We start from the raw sequence: 18,026 nt of genomic DNA, 5'->3' as shown, positions 1-18,026 counted from the left end.
ATGAGACATTAAGAGGTCATTTCCTTGGTCATTTTCTAACGTACTATATAAAGCTCTTTGGGAAATTTAAAATCCTCAATTTTCAAAGCGCTTTCAAGCATTTTCATGTTTGAAAGCACTACTTCAGTGAGCAACATTATTGACCACAAGAACCTTGATAACAAGGAGAAAACATATAGTGAGAGAAACATATTTTCAACAAAGCTTTGTTTATATGTTGGCCTTTTACGTAAGCATTTTCATTTTCAACTATACCTATGGGTCGACTTGCAAATCATGCATTATGTCCTCACATTATGTGCAAGATATGAGTTATGCACTCCACACTATGTGAAAGACATACATTATATCACACCTTTGCCTTAGATAATGGGAGGACTCTATCAAGTATGTAGCATTTGATTGTCTTGGTGGTTTGGTTGAATCAAAACACTAGTATAAGTGGCTTGGATAGATATCATGTATTGTTTTATCATATGGAACAAAATTGTAGTTTTGACTTAGCCCATCTTCTCATGTGCCATCTATGGACAACTCCACTTTGTCGATTAAAAATTAACATGATTGTATCCCTTGATCACTGGCCAATACTAATGAATAAACATAAAGAGATAGTAAGATTGACACATTGTAAACACACTTAGCTTCTATTTGTTTGTTTTTGCTAGACCATTGTTTTCCAATGAAACTTATTGAACCTTAGTTTATCCAAAGAAGAAATTCTCATGAAAATTTACTTGTAGACTTACAACCTACCAAATCTTACCCATTGCAATTAAGTATTTACAACTTAAAATAAAACACTTTAATAACAAACTCCTTGAGCACTTACATGACTCTTTGAAGATTGAGCATCCATGAGTAAAACATCCAAAACAAGCCTCTTGTTAGTACTATCAAAGGACAAATCTTGAGGTTCATTTGACTCATGGGTATTCTTCATAAGGTGGTCTCCTGTAGAATTTATTGTACATCGCTCTAGCTTTCTCCACTCATGATGTTGAGGTTGGAAGTGTTAAGGATGTGGTAAATTGCAATATGGCACTTGTGCATTACCATAATGAACACATAGATAATGGGGAGAAACCCTTATCTTCATTTTTAATGTATTTTATAGGTAGTGATCTTGTGGTGTGCATTGATGAAGTTTTTGAATAATAACAGGATATTCAAATATAGTTATCCGTTTGGGTTAGAGTTCGTTTAACTTTGGATTGTAATATTGGCTAATTGAAGTCATATGTGCTCCTTTAGATATTTTTTAAGGAGGGTTATTCAAACAATATGAGCCATAACCATTGTGTTATCACATCACATTATCAATTTAGTCTAATACTTCCTAGGTGCATGCCAGTGAGTGTTGATATGATATGTTTCCAATTCAACACTAGACTACTAGAATATTATATTGTTTCCCCCCTACACGGGGAGTACCTTTTTGGTGGCAAGGAACTTATATCCTTAAGATATCCATGAACAAATTTTGTTTTTTAACTTTAAATACCTAGCTAACTAGCACTCATGTGACCTCGTAACCACCAATGTGTATGTTATAAGGGGACATAGGCAAGGGGGGGGGGGGGGGATGCATGCACACACATGCATTGTCACACTTATTCAAATCCCAACATCCATATTCCAGATCTAAATCCCTATTCCAAATCTCAACATCCATATTATCTAAATCCGTATTCCAAACACCAACGTCCATATTCTATATCTAAACCCATATTCCAAATCTCAATGTCCATATTCTAGATCTAGATGAGCAAGGTTGTAAATTGTCTCACCACTCGGATTACCTAAAGAGAGTAAGATGGGACTTCCTCACAGTATGAGCAATGGTTGGCTTATATTTTAATGGGGGGCCTACTTTCAAGTAAATTCATACATTTGCACTACAAATTAAACCAATAAGAGAATATAACGTTTGCCTTAGCTTTCAGTGCAAGGAAACCTTCTATGTGTTTTGGTTAAATTGTCCTGCTCAAATCAAGTCAATGGTTGGCTTATATTTTAATGGGGTCCCTACTTTCAATTAAAGTCATAGATTTACACTAAAAATTAAACCAATAAGAGAATATGTTTTCTTAGAACTTTTGCCTTAGCTTTCATTACAAGGAAACCTTTTGTGTGTTTTCGTTAAATTGCCGTACTCAAATCAAGTCAATGGTTGGCTTATATTTTAATGGGGGGCCTACTTTCAAGTAAAGTCATACATTTACAATACAAATTAAACCAATAAGAGAATATGTTTTCTTAGAAATTTTGCCCTACTTAAATCAAGCTCACTTGTGTTTTTAATTGGTGAACATAACATATGGTTGTGAGAGTGGTTCAAACGTACATAGGAAACCTTCAAGTTTAGTTGTTTGCTTATAAAGATGACTAGGTGCTTGCTTTTAGTTGTACTACTCAAACATTGTATTGTGTTAACTTAGTCTGAGTTAGCATTGATGACTTTGTAGCTTTTGCCTACTGCAAGGGTAATACTCATACTAGAAGCAAGATGAAGTCCAAATCCTCATACTTGAGCACATTGGGCCATATGTGATAAAGCCTAAATATCGTATGAACCTAAATTTTATCTTTTGAAGCGTGTATTAGGATTAGTTTCTCGGTCTTAGATTGAGGGGGATTGGGGCAATAAATGTGTAGATCTTATTTGCTTCACCACATGCATGCCATTACTATGAGGGTAACACTTGTCCCACTTGAATATCGTGAGTTATTGCTATCTAACGATAAGTTTAGGGGCTTTATATCAAAGTCGTCCTTTACTTTATGCATGAAAAAGAATGTTCACTTTGGCTTCCCAAGAAATACGAGTTTAGTTGTGCTTTGTATCTTAAAAGGAGAGAAGTAGAGACTAGGCTATCCTCTTTCCCTTGTGTGTCAACATTGCACATATTACTGCTTCACGATTACACACTTCATTTAAGCTCCAAGACCATCTCATTTGCCCCATCGATTTTGCCTCTTCATCTCACATTGCACATCTTACTTATCGAGCGTGACTTCATTTAAGCTTCATGATTACACACTTCATTTAAGGTCCAAGACCATCTTATTTGCCCCATCGATTTTGCCTCTTCCTCTCACATCTCCTCATCTAAGCTCAATACATGATCAAGAGGGAGGCATTTCAAGCTACATATGGTTCCTTGTAAATCTACATTTCAGGGTGTTTGGAGGTATCATTGATGGTCAAATAAACATATACTCTTGAGTGTGATTGATATGTCAAATGGGGAAACAATTGATCCATGAGAAGAGGGGCATAGCGATGGAGGGGGTCGTGGATCAGAGCTTGGTAGGAAAAAATCCAAGCTCTACCATGAGTCACAACTTTGTTCACAATCAATGCAATTGCAACTTTTGAGCATTTGGGGCTCTCATTCAAGGTCCCCATCTGATCTTCCATTGTGAAAGTCATTAGGTTACAGGCGTTTATCCCAACATGTCACTTTTACCTACCAACTTGAAAATTTCTAGAAACCTTGTCATGGGGTTCACAAATTCCAAAAAACCCTCTAATATGTTGTGTTTAGTGGCTTCTCCCTAGGCCTTTCATGTGAAGGAAGGACGTGGGTCCTACTATCGCCAGTTGCCATGGGAGGGTGATGTGGGTCACCAAGTCCCTTCCCAATGTGGTAAACTCTCTAGTCCAAGAAGTTTCTTTGTGTCTCCAGTTTGGCATTGCTTGCTTGCTTAAATTAGGCCTACACATGCTTGGATTCAAGAGCACCTTGTTGCACAGCAAGGGCTCATCATCAGGTTTTGCTAGATCAGAGAGAAGAGTGTGCCTTTCATGCACAGGAGTACTTATGGGAGGAGTCAATAAACACTTTCTCTCTACTCTTGGCCCAAGGCATGGTAGATAAAGTGTTTCTTAGCTTATTGACTCAGATGGAGTCTGCAAACAGATCTTGATGCCATCTTGTGTATAGCTACAGGTTTTCATGCCTCCCTTTTGTTAGCAGATCTTGAAACACCCGTCAAGTGTGTGTCGACAGATCTTGATGTCGTGTTGTGTATAGCCTACAGATTTATATGCCTCCCTTTTATTAGCAGATCCTCTCTCTCTCTCTCTCTCTCTCTCTCTCTCTCACACACACACACACACACACACACGTGTGCCAGAGATGACACCTGACACAGAGTTTGGCAGTGTATTCCACGAGCCAGAGATGATGCTCGGCACAGAGGTTGGCAGAGTACTTTTGTTTTGTTTTGAGAGCCAGCTTTGCGTTATACCCACCATACATCTCACGGAGAACTCTTTCCCTCAACAGTATTTATTTGGCGCCGCCACATCAATGGGGTTTCACTTATGCAGCTGGCATCACCACCACCACCACAAGGTGTAGTAAAGTGTCCTTATGTCACCAAAGTGTCCTTGATGGGGAGATGTGCTATTTCTCAATGCAAGTTCCAAACAATGTATGATTTCATTGTTAACTTTCTCTTGGCCAGTGTGAGAGAGATCTCTCTCTTTTTAACCCAAATCAAAAATCTCTCATTTGGGCTCTCAAATTTATTCATTGTTTCGTCTTCGTCAAGCTCCCTCTCATCTCCTCTCTCTCAATCGATTTTTTCCATCCCAAATCTCGTTCCGTCGCTGCATTTCTCTCACAGATCTGATTCTCTTTGTTTCGATCATCCTCGCTTCGTTTTCTCTCCTGCAATCTCTCCATTCTTCCACTACTGCATTGCTCAATCTCCCCAGTTCGCACAATCGCTCTCTGTCTGGATTCTCGCCTAAGGATTTGGATCCTGCAGCTTGGCCTAAATCGACTTCAGCTCCGTGGATCTGCTTCTTTACAATGGTAACCTTGCGCTTCCTGTCGGCCCTCCTCATGAATTGCAGCTGATTCGTGAGGTTTAATCTCTGTTCGCTCTGCTCCACTGCAGGTCGTCTTGGCAGCTTCTATCGTCTCGAAGACTGGGAAAGGTATGGGATCTGTAACGCCTTGAGTGCTTGACGCCAGATCTATCTGTTATTGCACATTTGCGACGTGATGCAGCATCTGGTTGCATATACTAGCACTTTTCCCGTCCCATTGTAGACGCTTTGAGAGTTGCTGCTAAAGTACCCGTCTGCATTTCAATCCTTTCGCAGTTCTTATTTCTCGCCACTTTGCGGATATGACCCGAATACGGATCGAGGGGTTGCTGGCAGCCTTTCCAAAACTGGTCGGCGTTGGGAAACAGCATACATTTGTGGAGACAGACAATGTCCGCTATGTGTATCAACCTAAAGAATCTCTGTATCTATTGTTGGTCACAAACAAACAAAGCAACATGCTAGAAGACCTTGAAACACTGCGATTGTTCTCCAACATTGTATCCTCACTTTGCGAATTTCAAAGCTCGGGCGTTTCTATAGTCACGCAAATTGCCCCTTCGTAGCGCATCAAAGCTTTCCTTGACCAGCTTCAGATATCTGACATTTGTCCTAGTATGGAGGAAGAAGCTGTCTTCGATGTTGCGTTCGATCTCATTTTTGCAATTGATGAGTTAATTTCTTTGGGACACAAGGAGAACGTCACGATTCCGCAGGTGAAGCAATACATAGAAATGGAGAGTCACGAAGAGAGGCTTCACAAGCTCATCGTTCAGAGCAAAATAGATGAAGCCAAGGATGTGATGATGCGCAAAGCTAGTGCGATTGACAGAAACAAGGTAACAGTTAAAAGGTCCCGCTTATAATGGTTCCTCTTACTAGTTGCTAGTAGGTGTGCTGTTACTGACGGGCGGTGCCTTTGTTTCAGTTGGAAAGGCAAGCTGGGTCTGGAAGATACGAAAATGGCTTTCATGACTTGAAGTCTGTAGGAAATGGTGGTTTTAAGAGCAATTCTACTTTTGGTTCTGGAGATTCCAATGGACTATCAAATGGATTACCAAAAACAGGTACTTGACACCAATCCGATCCATGTTTTCCGACCACTAAGAAGCATGTATAAAAATGGTTAAAAGGACTAAGTTTTTACATTGCAGATAGGAGTTCTGCTCCTGCATCAGCACCTTCCAAAAATCTAGGCATGAAACTAAGCAAAGGTCGAACAACGAACCAGTTTTTAGAGTCGTTGAAAGCTGAGGGGGAGATCATTGTGGAGGAAATCCATCCTGTTCCTGGACCCTTGAAAGCTGCTTTGGCAATGACTGATCCAATAAACATCTCTATCGAGGAGAGACTTGTTGTGACACTCAAGAAAGATGGGGGCCTTGAGAAATTTGAACTACAAGGGACAATGACATTGGTTGTTCAGAATAATGAACATGCCCAGATTCGTGTTCAGGTATTCTTCCAACTTTCATGATTGACCTCAATGTGTTATGCCAAATATGCAGAGGGGCAACTTAGAGAAGGAAGGTGAAAAGCGTAAATTTTGTCTACAGCAGGCTAAATGTGGAATGGTAGCTTGGTTCTTCTACAATTTCTCATACTATTCATCTGCCTGATGTGATGGACGCGTAAATTAGATTTTTTTTAATGCATGCGACTAAACACAGTTATGAGGTCTGATGGCGTGAGAAAGACCGTTTCACGTACTTGTGCTCTGCATACCATAATTTGAAGTTTTGACTTCTAAGATCCAAAGCACCTGTTTTTTGTTTCTGTGATTCACAATTAGACAAGCATTCCTTAATCCAGCCAACACTGGTTCTTCTTGTACTCTCACAGGTAGAGACTGCTGGTGCCAATAAGAATGTGCAACTAAAGACACACCCTCGCATTGATAAAGACATCTTTTCAAAAGAAAAGGTGCTTGGACTAAAAGATACAAACGCTTCTTTCCCCGTTGGAACACCTTTGGATGTCTTGAAATGGCGAATGCAGAGCAGGGATGAGTCTCTAGTACCTTTAAACAGTAAGTTTATTCATTGACCTACAAAACAATGCCTGTCTGTCCGTTCTTATCCCTAGGTTTCAGTTTGAAAAATTAGAGATCCAAGAAACTTGAATGGTTACAATCAATGCAGAACTTGTATTCTTTTCAGAATTTCAAAGTGTCATAATGTTGATCTCTATTACAGTCAACTGCTGGCCATCGGTCTCTGGACATGAGTGTCTGGTCAACATTGAGTACGAGGCATCCAGAGCGTTTGAGCTTAAAAATGTCATCATCAGTATACCCCTGCCTGCTCTTAGAGACTCCCCAATTGTGAATCAGGTTGATGGAGACTGGCGGTCAGTTGCCTTGCTTTCTAGCTGAATCGATGATGTGTATGCCTCTGATTTGTTTGTTATAAATGCCATTGTAATTATAATCTCTACAAACGTCTTGGAATGTCATATGAGGGTGCTTGGATGATACGTTAACTGTTGTTTGCATCTCCCGATTTGGCAGGTATGATTCAAGGGGGTCAGTTTTAGAATGGTCTGTTCTTCTTATAGACAACACAAATCGAAGGTAGGTTATTTGTTCATATTGTGTTTATGCTGCGTACTTCTTATTTCTGTTTGTTGGCACCTGTATCTGGTCCAAATATATTCTCAGATGTGCATGAAGCGATCTTATTTCTATATTGTTTGCATTTAGTGGATCTATGGAGTTTGTGGTGCCTACGTCTGATCCATCAGTATTCTTTCCCATCGATGTCAATTTTTCTGCAACGAAGTTTTTTTGCAATGTCAAGGTATGTAGTTTTACTTTTTAGTAGTAGGAAGCTGCTAGGTAGGTACGGTACCTGTTTTGATGATTCTGTGTCTGTTTCTTGCGAGTAACAGGTTGCAGAGGTGACTGATGTGAACAATGGGCAGTCTGTAAAATATGGAGGACAAACCCAGCTGGTGGTTGAGAATTTCCAAGTTGTGTAGTGCAACCTCTCGCAAGTATGGGCTAACGGATCAATCATATTGAAGCACTCTATAGCTGAGGATAGAACAGCCATGTGAGCCATGTGAGCTCAGTATCTCAGTTCTCCTAAAATTGGTACTGATCCATTGGCTCAGAAGTTCATATCGAAGCTAAAGCTTTAGCGGGCTGAAAAGCCATGTAGCCTATTGATCATGTATGCTGTTCCAAGAATTCAGGTTTTTAAATATGGCAGGAAGTGAGTGAGCTTGGTCTAAGTCACCACTGTCCTTGGATAGTATTGGATATGTTATAAGCTGTCTGGCCATTGTCACACAAAGTGATACCTCTGTAGCAAGCTTTTAACAAGATCACTGTCTCTCTATTTTAGGCGGGCCATGCACTGTTTCATCTTGGTTACTTCAGGTATTTATGTGTACGACTTGCAGCCCTTTTCTGGTGTATTCTGTCATCATAATCTTGTAAGGCTTTTAAGCACACTCAACCCAAGGTCCCCAAGTCCCCACGTGGGTCATTGGTACCTTTAAAGGTGCATTCAAGGGTTTGATGCTCATGAGAAGACCAATGGGAGCATTTGCAACGAGGAGCAAATTTGTTTAATGAAGCCATCACCCCCCCTCTTGATGACATCATGTATAGCTTGTAGGGTTGAACCTAGAGACCTAACACAAACATTCTAAAGGTGATTCACAAAACGAGCTTCACAAAGGTAAGAACCACTCCTATATGCAAAGTATTTGGAACCTTTTTAAAAATCTGTTCTGAAAAGGCCGAGAAATAGATATTTTTATTATAGTTTTAACTTCACGTGGCATAAGAATGCCGGTCTTTAAATTGCTCTAACTTTTGCCCTTATATCTCTCTAAGCCAATTAAATAGAAAATTTTGCTCTCTAGAGTTGACGAGTTGTAATTCATGTACAATTGGCATTTATAATCCATAAGAGAACATCTAAGGAAATAATATGTCGAACCATGACGACAATAAGTTTTTCAATCATAATGGTAAAATTTTGTTTGGTCAAAAGAAGTCATATGGCATGTAGGAACAAATGCTATGTAAGAACAAATCTTGTAGAGAGCACAAAGGTAGCTAGGGGTTGTAGTCCTAAAAGAGAGAGAACAATTGAATGCCAAAGAGGTAATACAAGAGACTTCAATAAACTCTCAAATTAATCAAAGGTCACAATTTCTAAAACAAAATAGATTGAGCATGCTAGAGTGCTTGGAACAATAGTAAAGAGGTAGAGGTTATGCACGAGACTTCAATCAACTCTCAACTACTAGGAGAGTTTAATCAAAGGTTGATAGATTGAGCTTGCTTAGAGATTGAAGCAACTAAGGTTGAGAAAATAATAAGGTAGTAAATGATTCAATAATAATTTCACCAAGATGAATATCAATGAAAGTACATAAAAAAGAGTCAACAATTGCAATATATTTTGGAGTGCTTACACATTGGGAATCAGCATGCCATTAGAAGCAAAGAGATCAGGAAAAAAAAATTCATAGTGGAAACTCTATCAATGTTGATTAGAAGTAGTAAATAATTACTAGAATGAGGTTTGTGAGTCATGTTTAGAAAAAAAAGAGAAAATAATTGTACTCAAGCTTCAAGAACCATAGAAGTTCTACAATTGGTGCATACAAATATTCACTCAAATCTCAAAATCAATCACTAGGTCTTTCATGGTACTTCACTTCATCACTTGTATGGGTGATTTTTCCAAACAAACATAATACATCCATGAAAGAAAAATCAAAAGCATTTGACTATAAAGCTTTCAATGCTTTGATGGTAGCAGATACATTAAAAATCATAGATGTGACAATAGTGGTGAGTAAACATCTCACTAATACCATTGTTTTTGTAGATTTCGTGGATAATGAGATAATTCATATGTCAATATACACTACACTGACATGGTTCTATAGAAAGAAAAATTAGCAAATCATAGCATGTGCTTGTTACATGGAAATATATGCCAAATTCGTATTGATCAAAAGCCTACAATAACAATTTCACTCCCACATCCAACATGAATCTTGAAGAGGGATTTATTGCTAAAAGGCTAAGCATTCATCTAAGGATTTGTGGCTCACTTGCTCATACACAAAAGTAGTAGCACAGAAGTGCATAGAAATTTTTATTCTTGTAAATCATGCTTTAGGAGTACATCATTTTATAGCTTCTCATGGAAGGATCTAGAACCACAATCAACTACTTGAATCTCTCAATCAACCCACATGGCTCTTTTATCTACATCATTGCTTATGTCATCTCTACTCTGACCACTCAAAAATGCACTACCTCCCAAACATACATCAATTGCACATATTCTTCATGCACACACAAACAAATAGGCATAACCTTGATCCAACATGCCACAAATATCATTTTTTCAATTAAAGGCTAACTCATGATGAAAGGCCAAAATATGAATAAAGGCTAAAAAGATTACTTAGGATATTTGTTGTGTACATATTTTAAATTAATTATCCCAATCATCTTCATGAGCATCATGATTTATATAAATTGAAAAAATAAATCAACTTAAGCGCAATAAGAAATCAATACATATCTATAGAATCGAAACAAAAACACAAACAAGACATATCTATAGAACCGAAACAAAAACAACAAAATCAATACATATCTATATAATCAAAACAAGAACAACATAAATTATAACGTCTTGCTTTGTAGAACTTGGCTTACTAAACAAGAAATATTTCCTCAACAAATGTATCTAAGAATTTTTCAAACTTGAAGGCTTATCATCCAGCTTTTTATTTTGAGATAGCTAGATTAAGAGAGATGTATACTTCAACAACAAGTATCAATCTCTAGGTGCAAGCACGATATGGAGTTTAAAAATTAAAATGGGAAAGTTCTAAGCATATATATATTACTAAATTGCATAGTAGTTATGGCTAGGAGCCTTAATAAAATTGCATAAAATTCAAATTTTTCTACACACACAAGGATTCCATGATCTACTATCATTCCCCCACACAAAAGGGATTTCGTGTTCTCACCCTCTCCCTCCAATCTAGCTCTCTCTCTCTCTCTCTCTCTCTCTCTCTCTCTCTCTCTCTCTCTCTCCCCCCCCCTCTCCCCCCCCCCTCTCTCTCTCTCTCTCTCTCTCTCTCTCTCTCTCTCTCTCTCTCTCCTGCTCCCTCTCCCGCTCCCCCCCCCCCTCTGTCTCTCTCTCTCTCTCAGTTTGCTAGTAAAGTGACCTCTATCGAGCTCAATTTGTTCCTTAGTAAGTACCATTGCTCGTTCATATGGTAGGACCCATCACCTCAACACTCCCTCTGCAACTTGGCAATATAATTGATCACCAATCAAATTGTATTTCCAAGCTTTTAAAGCCAACTGCCTATGCTTATCCTTGGACTATTTTAGGAAAGGTGACATACTATAGCATCTTATAATACTTGGTTTCTGTAAATTCCATAGCAAATAAGCCTGCATATGGAAGGTCAATAGTTACTCCTTTGGTTTCATATGAGGTAAGAAACCTTGACAAATGATCCACTCCTACATGACATTTAGCTAGTTTGTGGATGATTTTGAATTAAATGCTTGTAGCAAGTGCATCCATTAGACTAGACACCCTTGAATCACTGTTTTATTGATTCACTAGAGTAAATCTTGGTCATCCATGTAGAAACTTATGGGTTTTCAAGAAAATAATGCCAAAACTTCTATACACTTTATATCATTCCAAAAGTTTCATGTTCAATAGTGCTATGGCTGCATTTGGGACGACATCATCACCTAGTTGCATAATAGATGGGTAGTCCATTCTTCAATTTGGCTATGCCAATATAAGGCCAATCGTGTAACCTAATTCATTTTCATGAACATGAAAGATTACATCCCAATTAGTTGTATGAGGATAGGTGTCTCAGTTGCCCATTTCTTAATTTCTTAAAAGACTTTACCCTTCAAAAGAAAAGCTTGAGTTTAATTTATTTATTTTTAAGCTGTTTTGCAAGTGTTTTCAACTTCAACTTGGAACATAGTATTACTGTAGTACTACATTCTTGCTAATAGTACTTACAGCATATCATGCTTTTAGGTGGCTATATTTCATGTATCGTACCAACTAATAATAATAGGTTATTGCAAAAAAATAGGTTTTATAACACACACACACACACACACAAGTGCGCGTGCATGCCTGTGCATACATGTGCGTGCGTGCGTGCATGCATGTGTGTGTGTGTGTGTATTTATTTATGTTTTTATTTTTTAAATGTTTTGCCCAAGCCTTAGATAAGTGTTATCAAAGTACTCATCCATATCTAATGTAAATTAGATCTAACAACTTGTTGTGTCAATTGTTCCATCAATATTTATGCTAAAACCTCCTTCATATCCCCTTTATAAATTCAACTTGATGTATTCAATCAATCATGCTCATACTAAGTTTGTTAATAACCATGGACATTTATATCATGCTTGTCAAAGGCAACTAGTCCACAATATGAAGTTATAATACCCTAAGCTTAAACATCATCTTTCAAACTCTTTATCTCTTCATAGCAACATAGAGTGGATAAGGTCCATGATCCTATGAATGATGCATAATACTTTGACAATCATGTGAATGAAGACATTTGTTGGCTCTTTCCTATGGCTTCCGTAGGAAGAGCAGGGTATTCTCAGTCTGCAGGGTTCCGAGGCTTTTTGTCACCTACAGATATATCGGGGTTGTCGTTTGTAGTATACGTGTAGCTTAGGACCTCGAGTCATGTTCTGATGAGAGACATAGGCTTAAGTGTGGTAAGCAAACGTAGTGCATGCATGTGTAAAAGGAACGTATATCATCATGGTTGAGGTAATGAAGGCTTTCTCCTTCATTGGGGGTTGTAGGGTTTAGGAGGAGTTTAAGGGTTAGAAGGAGGTTCTAGAGTTTAGAAGGAGGTTCCAAGGTTTAGAGAGAGGTTCAAGAGTTTAGAAGAGGTTCCAGGGTTAAAAGGAGGTTCCAAGGTTTAGAAGGAGGTTCCAGAGTTGAGAAGAGTTCCAGGGTTAGAAGGAGCATCCAAGGTTTAGAGAGAGGTTCCAAAGTTTAGAAGAGGTTTTAAGGTTCAAGGTAGAGTACATGGTGGAGAACTCGTCTCCCTTGTAGATCATGGAGGTTTAGGGTTGAGGAACTAAGGGTTTAAGGGGAGCATAGGAGTGGGAGAGGAAGAAGGTGTAAGAGCATGGGGGAAAGAAGAGAGAGAAGGGAGGAGGAGGAGGAGGAGGAGGAGGAGGAGGGAGGAGGAGAAGGGAGGAGGAGAGGGAGAGGATGGGTTACAAGGTTGGAGGAGAGGGGAGGAGGAGTTGCAAGTTTAGGACATGCTTTTGGACGTGGAGTGCAAGGAAGCATGGACACTTGAGACAATTGCTTGGAATACCAAAGTAGAACTCAACACAATGCCCCAAAGAGTGTGGGCTTCATTCCATTATGGGGTATTTATACAAGTTGGAGAGCTTCTCTCTCTGCATGTAGGAATTGTAAGACATTCTCTCTCTACATGTAGAACTTGCATATAGAAGTTGCATGTGGGAGTTGCATGTAGAAATCGTATGTAGAACTCGCATGTAGGAGCTGCATATGTAGAACTCGCATGTAGGAGTTGCATGTAGAACTCGCATGTAGGAGTTGCATGTAGAACTCGCATGTAGGAGTTGCATGTAGAACTCGCACGTAGAACTCACATGTAGGAGTTGCATGTAGAACTCGTATGTAGAACTCGCATGTAGAACATGCAAGTTGGATTTCTAAGAGGGATTATTTCTAGCCTCATGCAAGTACAAGCGGAGCTTTGCTGCTACTCTACACACACATTTTGTTCTACCTAAGTCCATGTTGTCACAGAGACAACATACTCCCGGATCCATTTTATTACCTGTCCTTGGGTTATGGCTGATTGTTGTGAGCATGTACCTAGGTTGCCATGCTTTTTGTCCAATGGCTATGGAACTTGTGTCGTGCCGGTTGATCTCGCTATAAAGCCTTGGCACCATACAATTTTTGCTCAGTTTCTATGTAGCCTATTGTATCCACCATTTGCTCAAACAAAGATATGTGGCGTGCTTCTAAAAAGATCACTCTTTGATAGAGTCGGCTTGTAATCTATCAAAGAGTGATCTTCTTAGAAGTCGGCTTTCATTGGGATTGAAATGAGTGGAGGCAAATGGGAATTGAGGTAACATGGGACCTCCAGAATGAATTCCAATGTTTTACAGAATATAGCACTTAGGCGAAGGAAGCGATCGATGTTGCCATGCATTATTTGCTCATGCTACTGAAATGCTCGGACCATTGTGCCTTGGATATTCCATTCTACACTAGAGTATGGTTCGAACATTGGCCAATTAATGGTTCGATCTTCATCCAAAGTGTGTATGTTGGCTTCCCATTTTTTACGCCGTGGAACTGCATAGAACTTGGGATGGGTTCTGAGACATGGAGGTGCACGTAGGTGCTCCTTCAAGAAGATTACATCAAAGATCTTGGAACGGCGCCAATCAACTTATGGATCCAACTTGCTAATCCAACCTTCACTAATTTGACGTTGACGAAGGTTGGTAGGAAAGTTGCCATCCACGTCGAGTTTTCATATCAAGATATTTGCTCCAAATTTCCTTGATGGGGTTACTGGGAAGTGGTATCTCATCAAAATCATACCCATCATTGGAACTTGGCATGGGAGTACAAATTGGATTATCCGGATCCTAATATTCAAAATCAAATACTGTGTCATTTTCTGCTGATGTAAGCACAAGCAGTGTCGGAGGTGATGACGGGGCAGGGAGAGAATCTAGGGACATGGGGGAGAAATATGGGAGAGTGTTAGTTGCGGAAGGGGGAGCAGAGGGGAGGGGGGGAAAGAACTAGGCAAATGGTTTGAGCAGCTTGGTAATCCTCAAGGGTAGGATTAGCAAGGGAGGGGAAGAAGCTAGGTGTGAGGGGCTCGTAAGTTTATGACTGTTGGGTTAGTTGAAAATGTTGAGAGGCATGAGCAAAGAGACGATGGAGGGAATAGATGTTAGGATGGAGCTCGGGGAAGGTTAAGAGGGTGGTAGCAGCAACAGCAAGGGTAAGTGAGGTTATGATGTTGGTAGAAAGAGTGGTTAGATATGGGAATTTGGATGTGAGATAGGCCCTGTCATCTTCCGACACTTCTTTTTGCTGGTGCGATGGGATCATCAGCTACATGGGTGGGATGTCGGTTATGTCGTGCCTTTGCAAATAATAGTGATGGCCTTTGTAGCAATGGCAACAAACCTGCAATAACCCTGAGGGGAGGACTACCCATGAGGCATACATATGCAATGAAAGCATCCGTCCTGAGTGCTATAAACCCGGCATGTGTAGCTAGGCAGAAGATATTTTTCTCATCTTCGGACAAGTCTTGGCAAATTATGTGCAGGGTTTTAGTCCCGATGGAACATTCCCATTTGATTGTTGGATGAGCAGATATGATCCTGATTTGGAGTTGCTTCCATTGGGGATAACCGTGCGTGCGTTGAGATCTTCCACTTGTAGAGCAGCCACAAGCTCTTGGTACACCACCGTTGTGCATTGTAGTGGGGCTTCATTGGTGTTGTCTTCCACTGCCTCATTTTTGTGCACTAGCAATTGGAGTTCAAGCTTGGAGATGATTATCTTTTGGGAATGCATCTCATTCATTTTTTCTTTGTATTGATGGTAGATGGTTGTATATGCCTCCTTAAGCTTTCTCATTTGCAAGGTGACCTTTGCCTGTTGAGGAATGTCTCCAAGGGTATTAGACCATTGGTCCAAGACTTGTGCTTGTGAAGTGTTGGCCTCTTGAGCAGTAGCAAGTTGGTCCTTTAAAATTCTCCATTCCCTTGTAAGCTCGTCAATGCTGAAGGCATGCACTGCCAAATATTGTTTCATTTCTTCAAGCTTGTCTTTGCAATCTTGGAGCTCTTCTTCTTTGTGAATTAGAGTGAGTCGAGCTTGTGCCACTACCTCTGTCTATTGGGCATGTGCGGATGTCAAGGAGTTATAGTAGGTCTGTAGGATTGCCATTGCTTGTACTGCTGCTCTGTCAACTGTGTTTGACTTTGGTGGAGGTTGGAGGTCACATCCCTCACTGCCTTCTCTTGAGCTTGGAGAGCTTGGTTCATGCGCACTTCTTCTACCTCCTTCTCATCTATCTGTGCCCGAAGCGCCTCGACCTCTATGGTGATTGCTTGGAATTGGTCTTCAATTTCTGTTGCAGTCCGTCTTTCCAATTCTCTTGCATATTCTTCCTTGGCCAAGCTAGTGAATAGTTCTGATATTTGGATCATTTGGCTCCTATTGATGTTGGAGAATGACAACCGGTGTTGAGGTCTGGCGATATTGCTGATATAAGTGGTGCCCATGTAGCCATCCCAATGATTCTGTAGTACTTGGGAGAGGTTTTTCCAATGGTATTTCAATCCCTTGTGTACAATAGTCATACTTTTGATCTGGCACTAGCTCCCCTTGTGGCTCATCGACTAGCATGGCGTCAATGGGCAGTTCTAGTGCTGATGTAGCCTCTGGCTCTAGTGCCAATCTTTCCTCAGGTCCTGGTGCCGATCTTGCCTCGGGCTCTAGTTGCTAGCTATTGTTGGATATATATTGGTTGCAGTTGTGCACCGAGCTATAGCATCTCTTGGGGCAATTCCTCAATCTCAACCTCCAGAATAGGTATTTCTTCTAAGGCCTCTACACTTATCACTGTGATAGTAGGAGAAGTTTGTGATGGCTCCCATATTGGTAAGAAGGGTATGTCCAACTCCTCAATTGGTTTTGGTGACTGAGGCAAAGTCATTTCTCTCTCTTGTAGTTCTTTTTTGATGATTATAGCCAATAAGTGTGGAATTTTACATTTTTGGCCTGATGAACCATCTAGTTTCTTCGTAAAGAAGATGACTAAGTGCTAGACCTAGTCTTGTTTTAGCTTCCTACACAGCAAAACAAATGTGCAGAGTGGAAGGGATCGATTCTTGCTGCACTTAACCCCCAGGATTGTGGATAGGAATTGTGCTGCTTCCTTGAGGCGATGGTTAAGGATTGTGCGAAGCAATATGCCATCCCTATGGAACAGTGTACCCTTGGTGAGGAGAGACTGTACTTCGATAAACTTTGCATCGGCAGGCTGTGTAGGGTATTTGGCACCTTGTGTTGGCAGTGAGAAAGCCCTTTCAATGATTGTACTGTCAAGGATAATGTTTAGTTGGCTCTGATGTACAATGATTGTACCATACTTCCCAACCTTTGCATTGCTGGAGTGGTAAGAATGGAGAAAGTCTTTGATGAAAGTGGTCATTGTAGGTCTATCCTCCAAGGATTTGAGGCTCTCATGCAAACTGCCTAGACCCCTTTGCTCTAAGTAAGATGTTGCTTCCTGGGAAAGTGCATAAGTTGATGTGGGTGGCCAAACAAGTTCTAGTGACTGGGCCCCGTTAATGGCTGTGTAGGTTGGTGTTGACTAGGGTGGCATTTGTTCTTCTTGGTCATGCACTGAATCCTCTTTGGAGCTATCACTCTGGACCACGAATGCTTGCGGTCGCCATGGTTGAGAGGATGTAGATGGCTGCGAACTCTGGAGGGGGTCTCGTGGTTGAGGCGGTGGGCTCTTTCTACGCATCCTCTTTAATGGCGGCATCTTTTCTAAACCTGCATCCATGTGCATGTGGTGTACCATTGATCATTAGATTGGTTGGCATGCCGGTATGACCTTTGTGTGTGTGTGTGTGTGAGATCTTATTTTTATACATGCTTTGAGAGTGTGGAATGAAAGTGTGTGGTACAATTATTCATGCAATCATCTATGTGTCTAAGTGAAAGCGTGTGAGTGCACGTGACCTAGTAGCTAGGTATGGACTAACTATATGCTTTTTTTATTGCTGGGATTTTCATAGGGCAGCTAGAACTCAGGCATCACTTTTGAGCCCTAGGTTAAAATCGATTGATGCTACCTATATATGCGAAGACGTACATATGCAAGTGAGTGCTCGTGATACAATCTAATCCTAACTAAGGAAGACTTGGTTTCCCAAATCTTCATTTTTGTTGGGGATGGCTTGTGTGTTGATGTAGTAGCGCTTCAGTCAGTTCTCGTTTATTGTTGTGTTGAATTGGACTCCATCCAATGTTTCTAGCAACACAGTTCTGATGGTATTCATCTCTCATACTCGATA

The 18,026-nt window shown here is 40.2% G+C and overlaps 1 protein-coding gene across 1 annotated transcript; it reads left to right on the top strand.

Annotated features, from left to right (window-relative positions):
- Positions 1-4,468: 4,468 nt before the first annotated feature.
- Positions 4,469-8,440, top strand: LOC147893549 (coatomer subunit delta-1-like). Its single transcript, XM_087386209.1, has 11 exons — positions 4,469-4,829; positions 4,915-4,954; positions 5,123-5,346; positions 5,443-5,685; positions 5,775-5,913; positions 6,001-6,302; positions 6,689-6,875; positions 7,042-7,195; positions 7,356-7,418; positions 7,548-7,644; positions 7,736-8,440. The coding sequence occupies exons 1-11, from the start codon at positions 4,827-4,829 to the stop codon at positions 7,823-7,825; spliced, it is 1,542 nt and encodes a 513-aa protein (XP_087242335.1). The 5' UTR covers positions 4,469-4,826; the 3' UTR covers positions 7,826-8,440.
- Positions 8,441-18,026: the final 9,586 nt, after the last annotated feature.

This window comes from Dipteris shenzhenensis, chromosome 15, assembly GCF_047967505.1.
Source record: "Dipteris shenzhenensis isolate YYH24624 ecotype China chromosome 15, Dip_SZ_1.0, whole genome shotgun sequence".
NCBI lineage: Eukaryota > Viridiplantae > Streptophyta > Polypodiopsida > Gleicheniales > Dipteridaceae > Dipteris > Dipteris shenzhenensis.
The sequence above is the reverse complement of the archived record's forward strand: the minus strand, read 5'-3'. Positions and strand labels throughout refer to the sequence as shown.

Excerpts from the sequence above, each read along its gene's own strand:
- LOC147893549 (XM_087386209.1), top strand. Across the intron at positions 5,914-6,000 it reads AAATGGATTACCAAAAACAG|ATAGGAGTTCTGCTCCTGCA; the intron begins GTACTTGACACC and ends TTTACATTGCAG. Across the intron at positions 6,303-6,688 it reads ATGCCCAGATTCGTGTTCAG|GTAGAGACTGCTGGTGCCAA; the intron begins GTATTCTTCCAA and ends GTACTCTCACAG.